This window comes from Vanessa atalanta, chromosome 30, assembly GCF_905147765.1.
Source record: "Vanessa atalanta chromosome 30, ilVanAtal1.2, whole genome shotgun sequence".
Lineage (NCBI taxonomy): Eukaryota > Metazoa > Arthropoda > Insecta > Lepidoptera > Nymphalidae > Vanessa > Vanessa atalanta.
Window position 1 is genome coordinate 3,462,863 of NC_061900.1, and position 21,719 is coordinate 3,484,581.

A 21,719-nucleotide genomic window follows, 5' to 3' on the forward strand; every position below is an offset into this window, starting at 1 on the left:
TTCAAGCTGTATTGCTGAAAATCGCTTCGAAAATAAGCCGTTATTTCTCGTAAAAAGTTAAAAGATAAAAAAATGGTTATTGTGGGTTATTCCTTATACTTATATATAGACCATCACGGACTTTTTTAAAGTTATAGACCTTTATAAAGTGTACAATACTGTAGTACATTATTTTGATCTATCTCGTAGGATTGAGCCAGCAAGCGCAAATGTGTTTATTTACGACATCACTTTAGAAACCTCTAAATTATTAGTGTTTCTCTAGTTTATTATGCTTGTATTATACATATAAACCTTCCTCTTGAATCAATCTATCTATTAAAAAAAACCGCATCAAAATCCGTTGTGTAATTTTAAAGATCTAAGCGTACATAGGGACAGATAGCGGTAAGCGACTTTGTTTTATACTGTGTAATGATGATGATGACGTCATTTTCGAAGTAGATCACTACAACACACTCACGAGTTGTGAGGTGTTCCATTAGTGAGTAACTTTTGTATTATTATACGAACAAAATTAATTTTAAACATGAAAAAGATCTTTGTCTCAATTAAAACAAATATTGAACATTAACCCACGTTTGACAATAATTAAAATATTAAAAAAAGGAATGTCAATTGAGTTATTAATGTTTTTAATTGGTTCTGAAAATAAAATTGTTGGAACATATTTACAGCGCCATCTATTGGTCGGTAAACCGAACAAGACCTTACGCGAATACACGAACGAATATTTTATTCGTCTGACCTTTTAGGAGTTTAGGGATATATATACGTTAAGAAGAAATTTAAAAATATACGAATTACACTGAGTACAGTGATAATATGACGATCACCTAATGAAAAAGTGTCGTTGAACACTTATTATTAATTAAATTTTAAAGTATTCTAATTGCATCGTAAATTTTGTATTAGTATTAAAAAATATATAAAAATAAAATCTAAATACAACGAATTATATACGAATATTCGTTACATAGAATATATATTTAATTTCATAAAAAGATGACTCATATAGCAAGTAATTCTCACGGCCATTTGCATAAAACTCGTGACAACAATGGCGGCGGCGTTCGGCACAGCGCGTTCGTGCTTATATTTGCATTAATTGTTCAAATACAGCAATGTGTGTACCCACACATACATATTTGCTTAATTCGTATAAATAAAGCAACGATCGAAAATAGCGAAACGTATTTCCACTCGGCGCATTTTATTTACGTCAAAGTCAAACACGACAAATATTCGCATCGATCGTGTATTTCGTCGCCTCAGTGTAGCCCGCGCGGCTGACCCGTGTAGACGTGGTCGGTCTTTGAGTATGGATTGGACGAATGAGACTGTGATGCGGTTCCTGGAACTGTACCAAACGCACCCTTGCATTTGGGACCCGAAACATCGTTCGCACAAAAACAAAACGCGTCTAAGCGACGCGTGGACGGATATCAAGAATAAATTGGGCGAACCGTGCACGGTGCAAGAGCTCAAGAAGAAGAAGGAGTCGTTGATGGCTGCGTACAGAGGGTACAGGACGAAGATCAAGAAGTCGGAGACGCCTGGTGGGAAGTCTGAGGTGTACCGACCGACGTGGTTTGCTTATTCGTTGATGGATAGTTTCCTGGGAACAATTTATAAATGCACACTTCCTATTAACACTGAGGTAAGTTTTTTATAATATAGGTAGGCGGACGGCAAGTGGTCACCACCGCCCATAAACAATGGCGCTGTAAGAAATATTAACCACTCCTTACATCACCAATGCGCCACCAACCTTGAGAACTAAGATGTTCTGTCCCTTGTGCCTGTAGATCCAATGGCTCACCCTTCAAACCGGAACACAACAATACTGAGTACTGTTGTTTGGAGGTAGAATGTCTGATGGATGGGTGCTACCTGCCCAGACAGACTCGCACAAGCCAAGTAAAAAAGACAAAGTCAAAAACCTTTATTCAATATAGAAGTGTTTACACTTGCTTATTGATTGTCAAAAATCTACCACCGGTTCGGAATTTAGCACCTCGGACCTGAGAAGAACCGGCGAAAGAAACTCAGCTGATTTTTTTTCCTTTAAATGTCATTTTTTACATTTATTGTTTTCATGCGTTAATAATTAATATATTTTCGTTATTTGAAACAGCCTGGAGGCGATCATCTCATTCCCGAGGTGTGCAGTCAACTAAGAAGTCATTAGTGTTGTAATATCCTTAACCATATAAACGCTCCTTAATGATTCTTTTGAATTTTACACGATAATATTGTCATATTCGCTTTATTTGAACGAAATAGAGTTACATTTTTTGCAACGAGGTTCTACGCGGCTTACAGTAGTGGTGGTGGAAAACGTCCCGTAAGGCAGAAGTGTTACGCCCCCTCCAGACGATCATCTCCTTTCTCTTTCTCTCCGTCTCTTTCAAATATATACGGTTTTATATGACATCATAAAACTAATATATCGTTATTGTTTTAAGTCATACAGGATTTTTTGTAAAAATTTTATTTCTTGAGGGTTAATTATTCTTATTATTCTTGAACAGTAAAATTGAGTATCCTGTGATGAAAACCTTTTTTTTTTAAATCGTTTTTGATACCTATTGAAATTCAAGGCATTTTAAATCTATATACAGGGTTAATGGTAATTCGATCGATCGATGTATCAGCTTATAATAAACGAAACCGGGAAACTGGTAATGTTCAGAGACGACAAATTAATGCCGAAAGAGTCCATGTTGTTTATTAATGAGAGGAATATTGATATAATATCGATGCCCGTCTCGCATTTTTAAATTTGAACCGATTATTATTGTTTTAATAATTTTTATAAATCAGAAGAAACAAAATAGATCTTAATTGATACTTTTTTTAATAAGTTTTTGAAGTTGCATTTTTGACTTATTTCGAAAAAATCTAAAAAACGTTATAACTCAAAAATGGTTCACTTTTGCATCATGCATATGGGGGTTAAAGTTATCGCAAATAATCACCCCTATCGCCTCCTAACGGGAATACGTCGAATTACCAATAAGCCTGTATATAAAAGCAAAATATCACTTATTAATCACGAAATCTCAGAAAACATAACACCTACAAACTTGAAATTTAGCAGGTAGGTTCCTTATAGGGTATAGACATCCGAGTGGATTTTACCTACCACCCCCTAAGAGGATAAAACGGGGCTTGGAAGTTTGTCTTTTATATATCGTCGCAGGTTCATCTAGTATTATATACAGACAGACTTTGTAGTCATTATATATACATATATGTTCGATTCGTTTATTTGCTAGCATTAGCATTTGCAGCCTGTAAATTTCCCACTGCTGGGCTAAAGGCCTCCTCTCCCATTGAGGAGAGGGTTTGGAGCACATTCCACCACGCTGCTCCAATGCGGGTTGGCGGAATACACATGTGGCAGAATTTCGTTGAAATTAGACACATGCAGGTTTCTTCACGATGTTTTCCTTCACCGCCGAGCACGAGATGAATTATAAACACAAATTAAGCACATGAAAATTCAGTGGTGCCTGCCTGGGTTTGAACCCGAAATCATCGGTTAAGATGCACGCGTTCTAACCACTGGGCCATCTCGGCTAAAAAAAAATATTTTATAGTTGTGTGACGGACATACTGCATACTGGTATTTTAAGTAAAGTTTATTATATCGACGTATTCGGAGTGAAATTTTCTGTACGACATCGCTTTCGAAGCGAACGCTGCAAATATTTTAACTACGAACAAAAAAGAGTATACTGTTGTTTGGCGGTATAATACCTGATGAGGGGGTGGTACCTACCCAGACAGGCTTGCACGAAGCCCTACCAAAATTTTAAGGAATAATAGAAATTCCTTAAAATAAAGGACATTGATACTATTATATATAAAAAAAAATCTCCAGTTCCAGTCCACATGTTAACTTTGAAACGGGACTGTGATCTATCTTGTCTCATCAATCGTGGATTTTCGACGTGCCACTCGTGTAGTCTCGTGTGTCTCGCTCACACTTTATGGAATGCCTCTCTCCATCTTATTTAAACCACGCTGTGGTCATTAGGAACGCTTTGAGTGCACTGGAATCGTTTTTTGTAATTTCAAAGAGATTGTTGAAAACAGACTTTGTTTAACAAAAAAAATTTTATGGCCGATCTAAGAAATAAAGGAGTAAGTGTTATACCACGTTAGAATCCTTATTAAATGCGCTAACTTTTAAAGCTGCTTGCCAAACTGCAGTAGTACATTTTTTTTTCAGGGCGATCAGTTGAAGTAGAGCGAAAAATTAATTTTGAAAACTTGGTACGGTATAAAATGACATTTTCCTACAAGTTGGAGTGATCGGCACAGGGTTTAGGATCATAGGTTACATAAAGCACTATTCGGGATGACGTAAGAGAAAAAAATTTGGCAAAAAGTAAATATTTGTAACAACAGGAATGAAAAAACGGTCACATGGTGTACATTTTCTGAAATAAAAGAAAAATTTCCATAACTTCAAAAATACATGACTTAAATTTTTTTTTTTAATTCTTCTGATAACTGGTGTGGCATTACCTGTCAGGAAATTTCGGCTTGACGTCGACTTTTGGGACACCCTGTATAAATTATGTTACAAGAAACCGTATATAATAGAAAGAGATAGAACAAAAATAATGAGACAAAAGATTTCTACCAGGTCACTTTACTGTAAGCAGCGTGAAAGAACTCCATTCCAAAACAACACACACAAACACATCAATATAGTGATAAGGTCTAGCCATGATTCCTGCCTGATGTTAAAAAATCGTGGAGTTAATGCTCGTTGACTTCCAGGCAGGATACATAACATACATATATAATTGTATTTAACTAACATGACTGTATTTTTAGACGTCGAAAAAGAGCAACTGCTGAGTTTCTTGCCGGTTCTTCTCGGTAGAATCTACATTCCGAACCGGTGGTAGCTTTACTTTAAATAGTTTGTTAAATGACGATTCAAAGGTGCTTGTAAAATAGTACTTGTGCCTACTTGAATAAAGTATATTTTGATTTGATTTGATAGAATTAATTTCGACTATTATAAATAATGTTTATTTCCAGGATAAAGTTCACCGGGAAAGTCAGGATGATAGAAGTGAGTTAAGCATCATCGTTGAATCCGACGAATCAAACCAAGAACAGAAATACTCAGCACACGCAACATTCCAACGTGGTACGAATCAATCTCCACCCTCACAACCGAAATCAAGTCCAATCACAGCCAGGAGGAAGTATCCCGAGCCGCAACAGACCAAACAACAAACAGACCGGACCAAACAAACGGTGTCCCACGAAGAAGACGACGAATGCAGCATATTCGGTAAGCTGATAGCAAAGAAGATGCGTAAACTCTCCGAGGAACGAAGGGATATGATGATGATAAAGATAAATCAGTTATTTTATACCGAATGCCACGAACAGAACAGGCCGAGTTCTTCTTCGGCGATGTCTTTTCATATGGGTAACTCATCTCTACCAAGAATGCAGAAGCATGACAGCAGCCCTTAAACTCACGGAGCGGTTCTCAGCCGTTTACGAGACGGCTGTTTCGTTTTTCCAAAACTCGGCGTCATCGTCGTCGCTGATTTTGCGCAAACTTGGCGGCTCTTAGACGTGGCGTGGAATAAACATCAATGCGCCACCAACCTTGGGAACCAAGATGTTATGTCCCTTGTGCCTGTAGTTACACTCACTCACCCTTCAAACCGGAAAACAACAATACGGAGTACGGCTGTTTGGTGGTACAATATCTGATGAGTGGGTGGTACCTAGCCAGATGGGCTTGCACACAGCTCTACCACCAAGTAAGTACCACCTATCAACAAACGATTGTACGATTACTCTGCAAATGTAATTCCGTCGTGGACTTCAAAAGCGTCATGAATTTAGATTCTAAGGAAGCCGAGGATAAGTAACTGCAGCTCCGAATCGAGAACCGCTCTGTGAATTCTGAACCTGGCGGTTTCGTACACAGAATAGACTTGTCGTGATACTGGCGGTTCGAACGGAGTTGCTTTTACTATATACTACGTATTAAGTAACAGACACATAGACATAAATACAATTACGTTAAAAAGAGATAGAAAGATACAGAAAGAGAGAGAAGTAGCCTTGAAAATGACGCTTTTTTTACTTGACGACTTCTGCCAGTTTACTCCACTGTACGCGTAAACGAACTTCGTTCCAAGAATCTTTATTAAAGAAATCCAATACAAAATTGTATAATTGAATGACTACCTCCATGGTCGAGCGTGTACACCGGTTTTCATGGGTACGCCATTCCGTGGTCCCGGCCGAGTCGATGTAGAAAAAGTTCATTAGTTTTCTATGTTGTCTTGGGTCTGGGTGTTTGTGGTACCGTCTTTACTTCTGATTTTCCATAACACAAGTGCTTCAGCTACTTACATTGGGATCGGAGTAATGTGTGTGATGTTGTCCAATATTTAAAAAAAAAAGACATTAAGGCAAGTCCACTATGTCAATAGAAGCTATCTCGCCTATACAAGTATCGGATCTATTTTGAATGACTTTACTTTTTTTTATGGCATTGTTTGGCGGACGAGCACATGGGCCACCTGATGGTAAGTGGTCACCACCGCTCATAGACAAAGGCGCTGTAAGAAATATTAACTATTCCTTACATCACCTATGCGCCACCAACCTTGGGAACCAAGATGTTATGTCCCTTGTGCCTGTGATTACACTGGCTCTGGCTGATTACTAGTCCTCTAGGTGGAAAAATGTCCGATGTTGGTAAACGAAGACATATCTGTGCGTGACGCATACGATGTAGTTCTTTTGTACATATTATTGTTATAAGAAAAATAAACTTATTTTTAAAGGTATTCAATGTTTTTGTTAATTTTAAATAGACCAAACGGTCTATTTATGATCTAGGAGCTCGAGACTCCCTTCTTGATGTTTTCATTTGGGTATACTTACAGTTTCTTCACAATATGTCTTAAAGTTTTTTGGATCAGTAACATTGTTTAGACATGAGGAGAAAAGGTAATAAACGCCTAGCTTCCGACTTCGCAAAGTCAAACACATCCTTCCTGGGGAGGGTTTCTATAACCAGATTCCAATTATGACAAATTACTTTTTTGTCCCATTTGCTGTCACACTTGACCCTTAGAGTAATGGTGCAAAAAGCTTCATCAATAGTATAACACATCCTTATTGCCTCCACTGGTGACAGGAGGGCTGGTTCGTTTTTTGCCCAGAGGATCGGAATTGCGATTCAACGGGGAAATGCTGCTAGCATCCTCGCCACCATTCCACGCGTTCAAGATTTATACAGTAACTATTTTTAATTCATATTTGTATATATTTAAGCACTTAATGTTATCAATTCTTGTGTTAATAAATTTATATTAGATTCAAGCTCATGTCAGAAAAACATTGATAAATAAGGCATATTACTCAATACAAGATTATATTAAAGATTAAAAAGCGTGGACTGTGTTTGACTTCTAGTAATTAAAATAGTGTAACACTACTGAGTTTCTTGCCGGTTATTCTCGGTAGAATCTACTTTCCGGACCGGTGGTAGTTTTAAATTTAATTCAACACTAATACGACGATTCAATATGTGTGCTATGTGATTCTAAATGTACCCACTGCCTATAAATGACGCTGTAAATAATATCAACCTTTCCTTACTGTGCCACTAATATCGAGAGCTTTAAGGCATTTAATAAAATAAACATTATTTCTTCGTATCACGAAAACCGAACAAAAAGATTACAATCTCTTATTTTTTGTTTTTCTCATTTGATATCTTAACAGTTATTAGTACATTAGCAGCCTGTAAATTTCCCACTACTGGGCAAAGGCCTTCTCTCCTTTTGAGAAGGTTTGGAGCATATTCCATCACGCTGCTCCAGTGCGGGTTGGTGGAATACACATGTGGCAGAATTTCGTTGAAATTAGACACATGCAGGTTTCACGATGTTTTCCTTCACCGCCGAGCACGAGATGAATTATAAACACAAATTAAGCTCGTGAAAATTCATTGGTGCTTGCCTGGGTTTGAACCCGAAATCATCGGTTAAGATGCACGCGTTCTAACCACTGGGCCATCTCGGCTCACATAAAACTTATCAACGATTGGTGTAAATATCAAATTACATAAATTGTAGAGCATACACAAACTTTAGCCACCCTTCAAACCGGAACACAACGTACTGCTGTTTGGCGGTAGAATATCTGATGAGTGGGTGGTACCTACCCTTGCACAAAGTCTTAGGAGATATCAGTTTTAAAACTCCACAACAAAATGATCCAATACTAAATTATAGTTACCTACAGATCACTACGTAGTATAAAACGAAGTTGCTTCCCGCTGTCCGTCTGTGTCTATGTATATAAGCTACGCAACGGATTTTCATGCGGTTTTTTTAAATAGTTAGACTGATTCAAGAGGAAGGTTTATATGTACAATACATGCACAATATAGTAGAGAAACAGTGATAATTTTAGAGGTTTCTAATTTAATGTCGTAAATAAACACATTTTGTGCGCTAACATTGCAAATACTGGCTAAACCCTACGTGATAGATCGAAATAATTTACTACAGTATTGTACATCTTAAAAAGTTCTACAAAAAAGTCCGTGACGGTACATTTCTATCTCTTAGTGATAACACATAATAACCATTTTTTATCCTTTACTTTTTATGAGAAATAATGGCTTATTAAGCGACTTTAAGTAATACAGCCTTAATCCTTGTTCACTCAACACAATTGAAATATAATTTACAACTTAACACGATAAATTAAAACACACCTTTAAATATATACCTGTATTGAGAGACAAGAAAATATAACATTTTTAAACACTTTATGGTTTTATCTTGGGTTCTGGTCAGCGCGATTCATAATTGAGACTCTTTTGGTTAACGCCATCTACTGACAAATCGCATAACTAACTTAACCGAACAATCCTTATCCAATTAAGTACCTTAAATACATTGTGAATTTAATAGAGATCAATATCCCTTTACAGTATGTAATTTAAATGAATATTTTCGATGATATTACGGATTTAAAATGCAGGGACATAGCGGTTTGTATTGTCTAATGACGAAAAGTTGTGAACGTTGTAAATAAATACATTCTGTAGTATATTTAGTATCAGAACTGCACCCGTGCGAGATGCAAGATGATGAAATTGGGGATAAACGTACATGTTTCATCCCCAGTTCTTCATTTTTTAAGTTGGTAACATCGATATTTAAGGCCTAATCTACAGTATTTTCCGAAGGTATCCCTTGGGTACACGACTAATACATACAATAAAATAAATAAAGTATTTATCATAACCCAGTTTTACGCAGTACCAGTTACAAACTAATGTACAGATTTATACATATACATATATACATAAACAAAATACAAATTAAATTAAAAAAACGAAGAAAGTCACGGGACAGCTATTAAAGCGATATTGCACGTTTCAACCAAAACATCGTACCAGGACGGCATGAACGTTGCAGAGATGTGTTTTACACATTCTTGCCGTCAAAAATATATTATTTTAACCAATATATACTTTATTGTGAGCGAGATAAGGTTGAATTCTCTTCGAACGGATGAAATCGATATTGTCCGCCATCATAGCCGGCCTCTTTCGACCGGGTATTGTGATTGGCTGGGGAAGCTTACACCGCATACATAGACAATACTCGTATGTGTGCTATCCGTATGTGGATTTTCTATACGCTGTTATTTGTGAAGGATATCGCCTTTGTAAAGACATTGCACTTCGGAAAAATCAGGGGTAGGCTGGATTTTTGGATGAAAGGTTCATCGTTTTGTGGTTCTAAACAAAAACCCAAAAGTCCCTATTGATCTATTTACCGCTAAGAAAGTTATCCAGGGTCAAAGGTCGCGACAAATTTTCTCGATTGTCTCGGGAGCGGTCATAGTTATGGTAAAAAAAAAATGTGGTCATTAAATTTGGAGCTCTTAAAATTACCATTAAACAAAATGTATATCACTTTTTCTCGGAAAACTTACGAAACGAACTTTATGGAGTTTATTGAAACGGCTAAAACATCAAGTTTATAACGTGGCTGTTTTCTTACTCCAAAAATGACGGAAACCGATCTGATCTAGGCCACGTAGACCCAAGTACTCTATAATAAATTGATTCCTCCCAAACTCATACGGGTGAAACAATTGAATCCCAAGATATTCAAAGATAGATGACATTTAGTCAATAAGAACAACTAACCTAACCTAACTGTGAGCGCGGGTTCGTAGTTTAATTTAAAAAAAAAATGTGTAAAAATGAGTTTAAAAAAAAAAAACCGCTTACTGTTTTTTTACGTATTAAATAACAATGAGCAAATTAATAAAATACCGCGTGAATTAATATAATAACGAAAAGTTATAATAATAATTAAATCGTTTATATTATATCGCGTTGGTTTGCCAGTGGAACGAAGACGTTTGAACTTGTTGGCAGCGTCAGTAAGTACCGATCGGTTACGTTATAGTAAGCGATTAAAAATTCATTCAAGAATTGGCCCTACATCAAATCAGTATTATATATATTATTTGGTCATTTCAAAATGCGGTTTTATCTCCTTTACAAAAATCAGTGAGAATTACGTTGTGTTATTTATGTGTGTGTGATATTTGTATGTGTTAACATTGTACACATAAAAAAATTAAAAAAATTACGTTATACAATGTTCTAAATTAAGTGCTTAATGTGACAAGTTTAAAAAAAATAATTAAACCTATTCGACTTTGAACAATGTATCCAAATTGTGCAGTGATTTTAAATAAAAAAATTAAAATGACGAATCAAGTAAATTTTTTAACAATTACAATGACATTTATTTAAAAAAAAAAAAAAAAAACGAATTATATAATCATTATTGCAAAATTAAAAACGCAGCTAATTCGTGGACTGAACTATTAATTTTGTTGCTTAAATATTACTTAAATATTCATCTTACAACGATATAACAATTAAAAAAAAAAAAAACAAAGGTAAAATATCATTCGGTATTTAAATTTATACATTCATGTTCGAAAACAATAATTATATTTTATAAATAGAGCTTTAAATATAAAGTATTCTATTTTTAAATAAATTTAAAATTAGTTCTAATTATGTTATTTGAGAATAAATTCAATATTCGTTCCTTGATAATTTTTTTTTTAAATATAAATGTTAAAACATGATCAAGACAAATGCATCAAGACTATATTATGTTTAAGAAACAAATTAATTTCATTTAAATAATTTGTTGTTGTTAAAAATGATGTTTATTTTTAGCAGAATTTAACGTAAATATTTGATAAATTTTAAATTCCAAATAGACAATTGAAAAACTCACAATTGATTTTTTAAATATATTAAATTAGTTATTTTTTTAAATATAATTACGGACCTAATAAAAATAAATACCTATTTTTAAAATCAATAATACAAACGATTATTCGATAAGTATTTTTAAACGTCATTATTTTATGAGGTTGAATATTTTAATAGATTTATTATTAAAAAATAAAAAGAAACAACAATCAAACGGATTCATAAGCTTAATATAATAAAATTAAAAAAAAAAACGTTCGATTCGTTTTTTTTTTTAATATAATTAGGTCTTTATTAAATAAAGCATTCCGATTTATCCAATTCTCATACATTTACAATTTTAACCTTAAAAAAACATTTGACAAACCTTTCAACCAAGATAAATTTATTTAAATATTATTGAACTCCAAAACCAAGCTTATTCATTTAAAATAAAAACCTTCTTTACAAATAAAATCATAGCAAACAGATTCAGCGAGATTTCTTTTTCAATGATTAGTTAAATAAAATCAAAATATACTTTAAACAAGTAGGCTTTTACAAGCACTTTTGAATCGTCATTTAACAAACTGTATTAAGTGAAGCTACCACCGAGATGAACCGGCAAGAAACGCACTAGTTACTCTATTTTGACAAATAAAAATACAAATTCATGCTAGTTAGACACAATTATCATCATTACACAGTATAAAACAAAGTCGCTTACCGCTGTCCCTATGTATGTTTAGATCTTTAAAACACAACGGATTTTGATGCGGTTTTTTTTAATATATAGATTGATTCAAGAGGAAGGTTTATATGTATAATACATGCACAATATAGTAGAGAAACGCTGATAATTTTTGAAGTTTCTGAAGTGATGTCGTAACACATTTTTTTGCGCTTACATTGCAAACGCTGGCTGAACCCTACGAGATAGATCAAAAATGTACCACAGCATTGTACATCTTTAAAAAATCTTTCAGCATTACACCCGTGTGAAGCCGGGGCGTGTCACTAGTATGTATATGAAACAATAAATTAAAATCTCTGTGTGATAATCACGATCGTCAGCTACGTTCTAAGTAATCTCTAATTCTTAAGTACCTGAAAATATTAGAAAACCTACCTCTAAATTTACTTTTAAAACTCGTCTCCGTGAGCACATATTGTCAAAAAGCCTATAAAGCTCTCATGATCATAATACACTATTATTATTATTATTTTTTTATATAGTATAGACCGATTTTTATATTCTAGATACTATATATATATATAGTTATATAAATAAGTATGTATATATTTGTGTATTAGCATTAACAGCCTGTAAATTTCCCACTGCTGGGCTAAAGGCCTCCTCTCCCTTTGAGGAGAAGGTTTTTAGCATATTCCACCACGCTGCTCCAATGCGGGTTGGCGCAATACACATGTGGCAGAATTTCGTTGAAATTAGACACATGCAGGTTTCCTCACGATGTTTTCCTTCACCGCCGAGCACGAGATGAATTATAAACACAAATTAAGCACATGAAAATCAGTCAAAATCAGTGGTGCCTGCCTGGGTTTGAACCCGAAATCATCGGTTAAGATGGACGCGTTCTAACCACTGGGCCATCTCGGCTCTCATATTCGTGTATTGTTAATTATTAAGTACCTTCGTGGTTTTGTTTGACCTAAAGGTTGACTTGCAGAGAATGCCTTCGGGCATTAAGTCCGCCTCTGATTTCATTTACCTTGTAGCGGTCAATAAAGTATTTAAATAAATAAATAACATTAGAAATAAAATTCTGTGCTCGAAATAGATTCTTATTAAGATCGCCGGGATGATTGATTGTCATTAAATATTTAATAAACATTTATTCATTTATTTATTACGTAAAAAAACATGCCAGTTTATTACGTATTTTATTTTTATGGGAGGCGGACGAGAATATGGGCCACCTGATACCCTGTTCAAGTTAGCTTGATCTTTTTGACAGACGGGCGAGTGATGAGAAACAGAAAATATAACATATATAACAGTCGATGCCGAGCCGAGATGGCCCTGTGGTTAGAACGCGTGCATCTGAACCGATGATTTCGGGTTCAAACCCAGGCAGGCACCACTGAAATTTCATGTGCTTAATTTGTGTTTATAATTCATCTCGTGCTCGGCGGTGAAGGAAAACATCGTGAGGAAACCTGCATGTGTCTAATTTAAACGAAATTCTGCCACATGTGTATTCCGCCAACCCGCATTGGAGCAGCGTAGTGGAATATGCTCCAAACCTTCTCCTCAAAGGGAGAGGAGGCCTTTATCCCAGCTGTGGGACATTTACGGGCTGCTAATGCTAACAGTCGATGGGATAATGGAATGCGTAATTCAAATTAGAATACAATTTTTTGTGACTTGTAATCGACATTTATAGCAGCTACTGCCTGTTAATCGCGACCCTATCGTCAGACCGATGTAACATTGTACAAGCGTCTATTATTTTCAGTGTTTCTATTTAAATTTTACTTTTGAAGCAATAATATATAATAGAAAAAGTCTTAAAATTTTCGGATAACGCTTGAATGTTTAGGAACTTTTGTATTATATGCATTTTTTTAAATATTTTTACAATTTTTAAAATCGTTAAATTTAGAAAATAATATGTTCGCCATTGCAAAGTTATGTCGATCAGAAAAATTTACATCTGTCAAAAAGATCGAGCTAACTTGTACAGGATATAGTTTAAAAATTGTGATTGGTTGCACGCATGAAGAAGCTCGGGAGGCAGAAAAATTATTATAAAAGTTCTTTTTTTATCACCAAGATGCCTCAATATCAAAATAACTGGTGCAACAAAAAACGTCAGACGAAAATAACAGACTTTACGCAAAAGCGTTCAAATTAGAATTGTTTTATTAAATTACTAGCACTGGTTTGAAATCATTTTTTTCTTTTTTTAATACAAATTTTTCTTCTCTCCATTAAACGACAACTCTAAAACGTTATTTATTTAATAAGGCTCATAAATGTATATTTTCATCGATATGTTACTAAACTAACGAAACTATTGAGATTCTTGCCGGTGGTACTCGCTGAAATCTATATTCCGAACCGGTGGTAGCTTCACTTAATATAGTCTGTTAAATGACGATTCAAAAGTGCTTGTAAAAGCCTTCTTGAATTAAGTATATTTTAATTAAAAAAGGGAGGAATTTCGTATTTTTTTCGTGATAACTTGGCTGCGCGTCGTGATACGAGAATTATGATAAGATACTTAAACATTTCTAAGCCCTCACTACAATTTATCCAAAAATCAGCCATCTCAGTTCATTTGCATTTATCGGCCATTTTTTGTATATAATGACTGGACGTTTAACACTTATCTATCTCTTTCTGACATAACTGATTTGAAATTCGAATGTAAAAGACCGAATAAGCATAACATTCATCCCTTAAACAATATTTATAGATTAATTCGTATTGATTCATTTGTTTGTCGAATTAAAACGAAATATTAAACTTATAGTAGTAATGTTTGTAGTTTTTATGTTAACAGTACTTATTTAATCTTTCAGTGGCCTCTACGATCCAGTATTAGACGATACAGAGTCGTATTATGTACCGATAACAGAAGAAGATTTACAAACGACTAATGTTACAGGAGAAGCTTATACCATTAATTATGCAGATAGACAAAATGTGGAACAAAGAAATCTTGCTAACGGTACGAAATCTGATACAAATTACGAAGATCAAATAAAATCTAATTTAAAAGATGCATTCCTACATATCGACATTGACGATCTACCTCCTACAGCCCGATTCAAACTTCCCATATCTGAAGAATACGATCCCGAAGGCAAAAAGATGTCAAAATTACAGAGATTGTATCAAAATATATTAAATATTGATCTTAAAAAAGTATCGGAACATATGAGGCTAGGAGAAAATGAAACTGCCAGATATGCGGAAGAGATAAGATCGGACATAAATAAAGAAATCGCTAAAGAAATATTAAGACAAAATGAAATGACCAAAAAAGAATCTATATATACGGAAAATAATAAACAAGATTGGGATACAGTAAGAGAAACAGCCTCGAAAATTGTAGAAAAAAGTATCAATAAGGCTCTGACAATCGCAGAGACGAAACTAAAATCTGAATTCGAAAATACTGAATATAAAATACATAAGGAATCTAAAGTCGAAAAGATAGAAAACGAATCAAACTTAGTCAAAGACGTGCGAATAAAAGATGTCAAGGAAAAAAAAAGAACATCATTGGATAAAAAACAGAAAAGGGTGAGTTTCAGCGAAGATGTAATCAAAGAAGTCAAGAGTTTAACCGAAGAAATAGATAATTACGAAACGATGAACGTGGAAAGTGAATCTAGATTAACAGCTGAAAAGAGAAAATTATTAACAAGACAAGATATTGAAGAAGCCATAAAACCGGGCACCGTTCGTGATAGAACCGAAAGATTTAAGAAATCCAATATAATAAAAGACATTAATAAGTCTGATAGTAAATATGAAAAAACCGATATCAAAGAAACGGAACAGCTATCATCAACGATTAAACCACACGATACGAAGGTATGTAATATCAAAATAGCACAACAAAGAGTATTCAACATGGGAGCACAAACAATACTAAATATTCATCGCGCAAAATATCCTTCCATTGGAAACGCATTATTAAAAGCATTTCTCGCACATGTTACTAAAGTTATGATAAGATTGTCTAAATCTGTAACATTTAAGCCCCTCCCATATGTTACTAAAAGCGAAGATAAACAATTTAATGAACAAAGAAAAGAAACAAGAGAAAATGTTTTTTCGAAAGCGTTAAAAGATGGAGAACTAATTATAAAACATAAACTATCTGGAGCTAAAATAGCTCAAATAGAAGGAATGAAACCCGAGGAACTAACCAAAAAAATGAATATTGTCATATTGGAACTTCAACGAAAGTCGGGAATTGAGGAACAAATTGATAAAAGAAATTCTGTTAGAATGGAATTCGATACAGATACAGATTTCGATAAAAAAGAATTTGTTAAAATGGGTTTTAATGAGGAAGGTTCCGATCAACAAGACTTTATTAAAATGGAATTCGATAAAATGGAATTTGATAAAATGAGTTCCGATAAAAATGAATTTGATAAAATGAGTTTTAATAAAAACGAATTTGATAAAATGGGCTTTGATAAAAAAGAGTTTCAACAATATGACACATCTGGAAGTAAAGGTGACGCAGCAGACGACGCTCCGGGTACATATTACCAATGCTATACTACACGTTGTGATAACAAACAAAACAATTACCAGACGTACGAGACAACTAAGACTCAATCGATGGAAATCAGAGAAATAAAAACGGAAAAACGATGTTCAGAATTCAAATCGACGAAAATTGATTCAAACATTCGTAATGAAGAGCAAAATGAAGTAAGGTACGATGACGGCAATATAATTTACATAGCTATAGTAGAAGCACACGTTTATACAAACAAAGATGCTATTTTCGAAGAGCATTTAAGACGTATGTCAGAGAGTAAAAAGCTAATTGAAAAAACGGAATTAAGTAAACTTAGCGATTTATTGGAAACGACTGATAAAATGAATGTTTATGTTGCATTTGATGAGGCTCGTAAGCTATCGTTCGCAAGCGATACTGTGATACCTCCTGAAGAAGATTCGTCGTTGAGGGAAATTGAATCACAACCAGTAAAATATATAAGAAATGCTACTGATTTCGAGCATGTAGCAAAAAAACTTGCAGTTCAAAATATAACGCAAATTATCGAACCGCTACTTCATATGGAAAACAAACAATACACTAGTAGTAAACAGGCTCACGCGGTACTTGAAATTCCGGTTATATCGGTTGCTGAAACGACAGATGTCTCAGCGGAAGAAAAACAAGTTTATTTCCAGGCCCAAGTTTTTGTAACTCAAAAATCGTACATGTCAGTTGAAGAACCTCGTAAACCAGTTGTTGAAATAACAGAAATACCAGTTGACGAGGAAGAAAGTACCGTTCTTGAAGAATCAAAAGTTATCGTGGAGTTACCGGAAACGGCAATCGAAACACCAGTGAAGTCCATTGCTGAAATTTCGGAAGTAATAACAAAAGAAGACGAAGTGGTTGAGATCGTCGTGTCTGAACCGAAAACATTTGAAGTGCAGCCTACTGTAGATATTACAGCAAAGGCCGTCGCGGTTACTTCAGAAGTTCTTCCTGATGAAGCCAGCATAGAACTTTTTGATGTTCCTAAGACTGCTGGCAAAACTTCAAATACTGTTGTAGAAAAAACATCAATGTCTGTAGCAGAAACTACAACAACGTCTCCGGAACGTAGCAGTGAATTTTTAAGTGTTACTGAAACGCGTAAAGAAACCGCTACAATGAATATCAATCAAAATATAGCTACTGAAGTTTCACATGTTTCATTTGAAGAACCAAGTAATGAAAGTATTATGGCACAAAAACCTCAGTTTGAACAAGCGAAAATAGCCTTAACAACTAACGTTGCAGCCGAAGTATTGGAAATATCTGTTCTTGAAAAAGAACCAGAAACATTTGACATACCTAAAATCAAAGACAAGAAATCGGAGTCGTTAATGGAAAATTTTGTTTTTTCTGTTGCTGAAACTACACAGGAAATTCCTATCGAACCAAGAAATGAACCAGTTGGAGAAATTAAAACTACAAATCAAAAAGCAAGTCTTCAAATTCAAGAATTTCATGCAACTGAAGCAAGTATTGTATACCCATTAGAACCGAAATATGAAAATTTAGAAATAAAGGACATCGCAAAAATGCAACCCCTACCTTTAGTAGAACAAACGAACTATACTGTAGCCGAAACATTATCTGTATTACCAGAAGAGACAAGCAAAGAATTGGAAGTAGCAATAGCATCAAATCAACAAGCTAATATTGGTATAGAGGAGTTTAAAACTGCTGAAATTATAACTGTGTCCACAGAAGAACCTGTACATGAAAATCTTGATATTCCCAAAATAGTTGAGAAGTTACCACAGACTTTATTAGAAAGTTGTGTCTTAACTCTCGCTGAAGCACAGATTGTAATACCTGAAGGGCCTAAAGACGAATATTTCGAGGTTCTACCTGTGACCACGAATCAAACAAAAGTATTAATAGAATCACCATCATTAACAATTGCCGAGTCACTGGATATTTTACCTCAAGGACCCAAAGAAGGTGTATTTGACGTGACTGAGATTTCACAAGAACAGCCTCATATTGATTTAGATGATTTAAAGCCTCTTAGCACATCCACTGTATTTGTCGAAGAACAACACGAAGAGTTCCAAGTACCACAAGTTGATACTAGGGTCCCACAGGCATTAATGGAAAATCCGATTTTGTCGGTTCCTATTTCGCTAGCTATTTTTCCTGAAGGCCCTAAAGATGCACCTTTTAAAATTGATAAAATAACCATATTAGAACCTAATGTTGATTTTGAAGAATTCAAAGCAGCTGCTGTGACCATTGTAGCTCCTGAAGAGCCCAAACAAGAAATCTTAGAGATACCAAAAGTTGAGGGAAAAGTACCACTATCTGAAATCGAAAGCCCTCGACATGCTCTTGCTGAAACATTAGCAATAATACCAGAAGGTCCAAAAGCTGCAAGTCTCGAAATAAATAAATTATCAGAAGAAAAAATCAAAGTAAATTTTAATGAATTACATTCAGTGGAAACTATTAGTACGTCGCTAGCGGAGTCTGTTAAGGATGATATAGTAATTCAAAACATAATTGAAAAACAGCCTCAGACTAAATTACAGGAAGTGAACTTAAATATTGCTGAAACGTTTACTATAATACCCGAAGAACCAATAGATCAAACTTTTGCTGTAAATAAAACAATCAATCAAGAAGCGCATATTAATATAGAAGAATTAAAAGCTGCAGAAAGCAAAATAATTATGTTTGAAGAGACAATTAATGAAGATTTAGTGTTACCAGATATAAAAAAATCTCTTGAAAAGCAAGTAAATGTATCATTGGTTGAATCGACTGCTACTATGGTTGCAGAACAAACAGCCGTTGCAGTAGCTACGGAGGAAACATTCAAATATTTGAATAAAGAACCAGTGACAGCAAAAACGCGCGACGTAAAGCTTGAAATAGTCGATGTGTCAGATGGTTCGAGAAACTTCGAAGACGTTGACTTGAATTACACTGTTGAGTTACCTAAAGAACATGATGATAAAGTTAATGAAGTATTTGCTGAAGTTACCATTACTAAACAGAAAACGCCACCCTTGGATGTGTATGCGGAATATGAATTTAACGAAAAGAAAACTGAGTTAGATTCCAACGTATACAAATCTCTGAAAATTTTAAAAAGAAAAATCTTCAAACAATCCATGGACGAGAGTCTTAGTTACACGGCACTTATAACAGATGAAGAATTTAATAAAAAAGTTGATGAAGAGCTTCTCAAAATTATATCATCAACAAGCGAATCATCAGAATTTATTAAAAATGGTGATATAAGTACGTTTTCATTTTCGTTAGCATCATCAGCCCTAACTCCTCTGATTGAAGAATACATGTTCAGAATTAGAGGTCCGTCCTTGAAGAGATTTCAATACATAGAAGATGTGTTTGAAGAAGCAACATTCAGGCTAAAGTCTAAATTTCAATCATCAACTGTTGAAAACTTTGATGCAAGTCTAACATTAATATTACAGGATATAGCAGTATCACAGCTTCATTCAGAAATCATTGATGTTGATATAGAATCAATGGAATATAAATCCGAAACAGATATAAATAAACAATACTTCGAATCTCAGAAAACGTCCAAAACTTTAGAAACGAGCGTTCAAACTGAACAACAAAGTTTACATACGGATTTAGCTATTGCAAGCGCAGCGACGAAACAAACGATCGAATCTGGCATAGATGTAACCGTGTTAGCGATTGAAGAAGAACCCATTATTGAAGCAAGCGGACGTTCAAGGACAGTTCGAAAGACGAAATCCAGTAAGAAATCATCAGCGGTAAAAGCAGAAGCACTACAAGCTGAATCGAAAGCTAGTGTAGCTAGTACAGTTGAAATTTCAGATGCGAGACACATTGAAGCCATGGAAAGCGAAGCTTATTTACATTCGCAATCGCTTCAAGCAAGTATGGAAGTCAGCATGGAGAACAATCTCAGTATGGAAGTAAATCAAGAACAAGAATCACAGATGTCTAAAAGAAAACATATCGAAGCGAGCAAAGCGACCGCGCTGTCTATAGAAGCTGATTACGATCGTGAATCGATGATGTCAATTGAATCTGTATCTAAATCGAAATCATTGGCATCTGATGGGGGTCTGTCAATCAGAACTGATTTAACTGGTGAATCATATGAAATCACAAATGGTGTAATATCACCACCATTAACCCCACCAACACCATTGACTGATGAATATATATTTAGACTCGAAATTCCACTACCGGAAGAATGTGAATTCGTACCCAGGGATTGTTCTTATAGCCCTGAAAGTATAGAAGATGAAATTATACTAAGAAACGGTTTAATTCCTCACATTATAACCAGGATAGAACGAATCATCTACAGCCCCCCTCTACCTACACCTCCAGGTTCACCAGAACGGCAAATCATACCGATTTATAGGAAACCAGCATTAAAAGGGGGTTCGGACGAGAAGACAATCAACGCAAGCTTTTTTAAATTCCTCAGTTGATACGATATTTATACAAAAGTAAATTTCAAATCTAGATATAGTATACGAATTAAATTTAAGTATCTAATAAGAATCAATATAAATATTAGTGTTGATGACAAAAATAATTCCAAGATGCAAGAATCGGTTGAAGATGTAAAGAAATCTGAACCTCATGAGACGCTGGTAGATGTGTCAGATAGAAATTGTATTGAAGAATTTATCATTAAGGAAAACCAATCAATCAATATATAATAGATTAGATCAACCGGCATACGACGCAAAAAGATTCACATAGTGCTAAAAACGGATTTGGGTTATATAACTACTGATATTCTTGACAAATTTAAAACGTCATCTGTGCAATCGTCATATAAGGGAACTTGAATATATTTAACACGTCAAAGTTACAATTTATTGTGGACAATAACATTGCTATTGAAGACTTAGCTAAAAATAAGTTATTTAAACATGACACACGTGCAAAAGATCTATTTCGAAATCATCAACTCATGTCTCTGAAGCATTGTGTACATCAAAAAGCACAACAAATATACGTTAAAAAAAATAATTCTATACAAATCTAATTAATAAAGACCCTTCTTATATACATTAAAGCCATTTAGGTATATATAAGTCGCATCGTCCGCACGTTCGGGCCCAGATCGCTCTTCCTCCATTACTCGGTACTCAAATAAAACCGTTAACGTACTTCTC

General features: G+C 34.6%; 2 protein-coding genes across 2 annotated transcripts in view; both read left to right on the forward strand.

Annotated features, from left to right (window-relative positions):
• The first annotated feature begins 1,321 nt into the window (after positions 1-1,321).
• Positions 1,322-5,618, forward strand: LOC125075416. Its single transcript, XM_047687156.1, has 2 exons — positions 1,322-1,660; positions 5,065-5,618. Exons 1-2 carry the CDS (start codon positions 1,322-1,324, stop codon positions 5,509-5,511), a joined length of 786 nt encoding a protein of 261 aa, XP_047543112.1. The 3' UTR covers positions 5,512-5,618.
• Positions 5,619-10,498: 4,880 nt separating this feature from the next.
• The window catches only part of LOC125075417, a 32,027-nt gene continuing 20,806 nt past the window's right edge, over positions 10,499-21,719 (forward strand). The window contains exons 1-2 of the mRNA XM_047687157.1: positions 10,499-10,609; positions 14,864-21,018. Coding sequence (XP_047543113.1) covers positions 10,581-10,609; positions 14,864-21,018 — 6,184 coding nt within the window. The 5' untranslated portion in view covers positions 10,499-10,580. The remainder of the gene's footprint in view (positions 10,610-14,863; positions 21,019-21,719) is intronic.

Excerpts from the sequence above, each read along its gene's own strand:
- LOC125075416 (XM_047687156.1), top strand. The coding sequence starts at position 1,322 with ATGGATTGGACGAATGAGACTGTGATGCGGTTCCTGGAACTGTACCAA. Across the intron at positions 1,661-5,064 it reads CACTTCCTATTAACACTGAG|GATAAAGTTCACCGGGAAAG; the intron begins GTAAGTTTTTTA and ends GTTTATTTCCAG.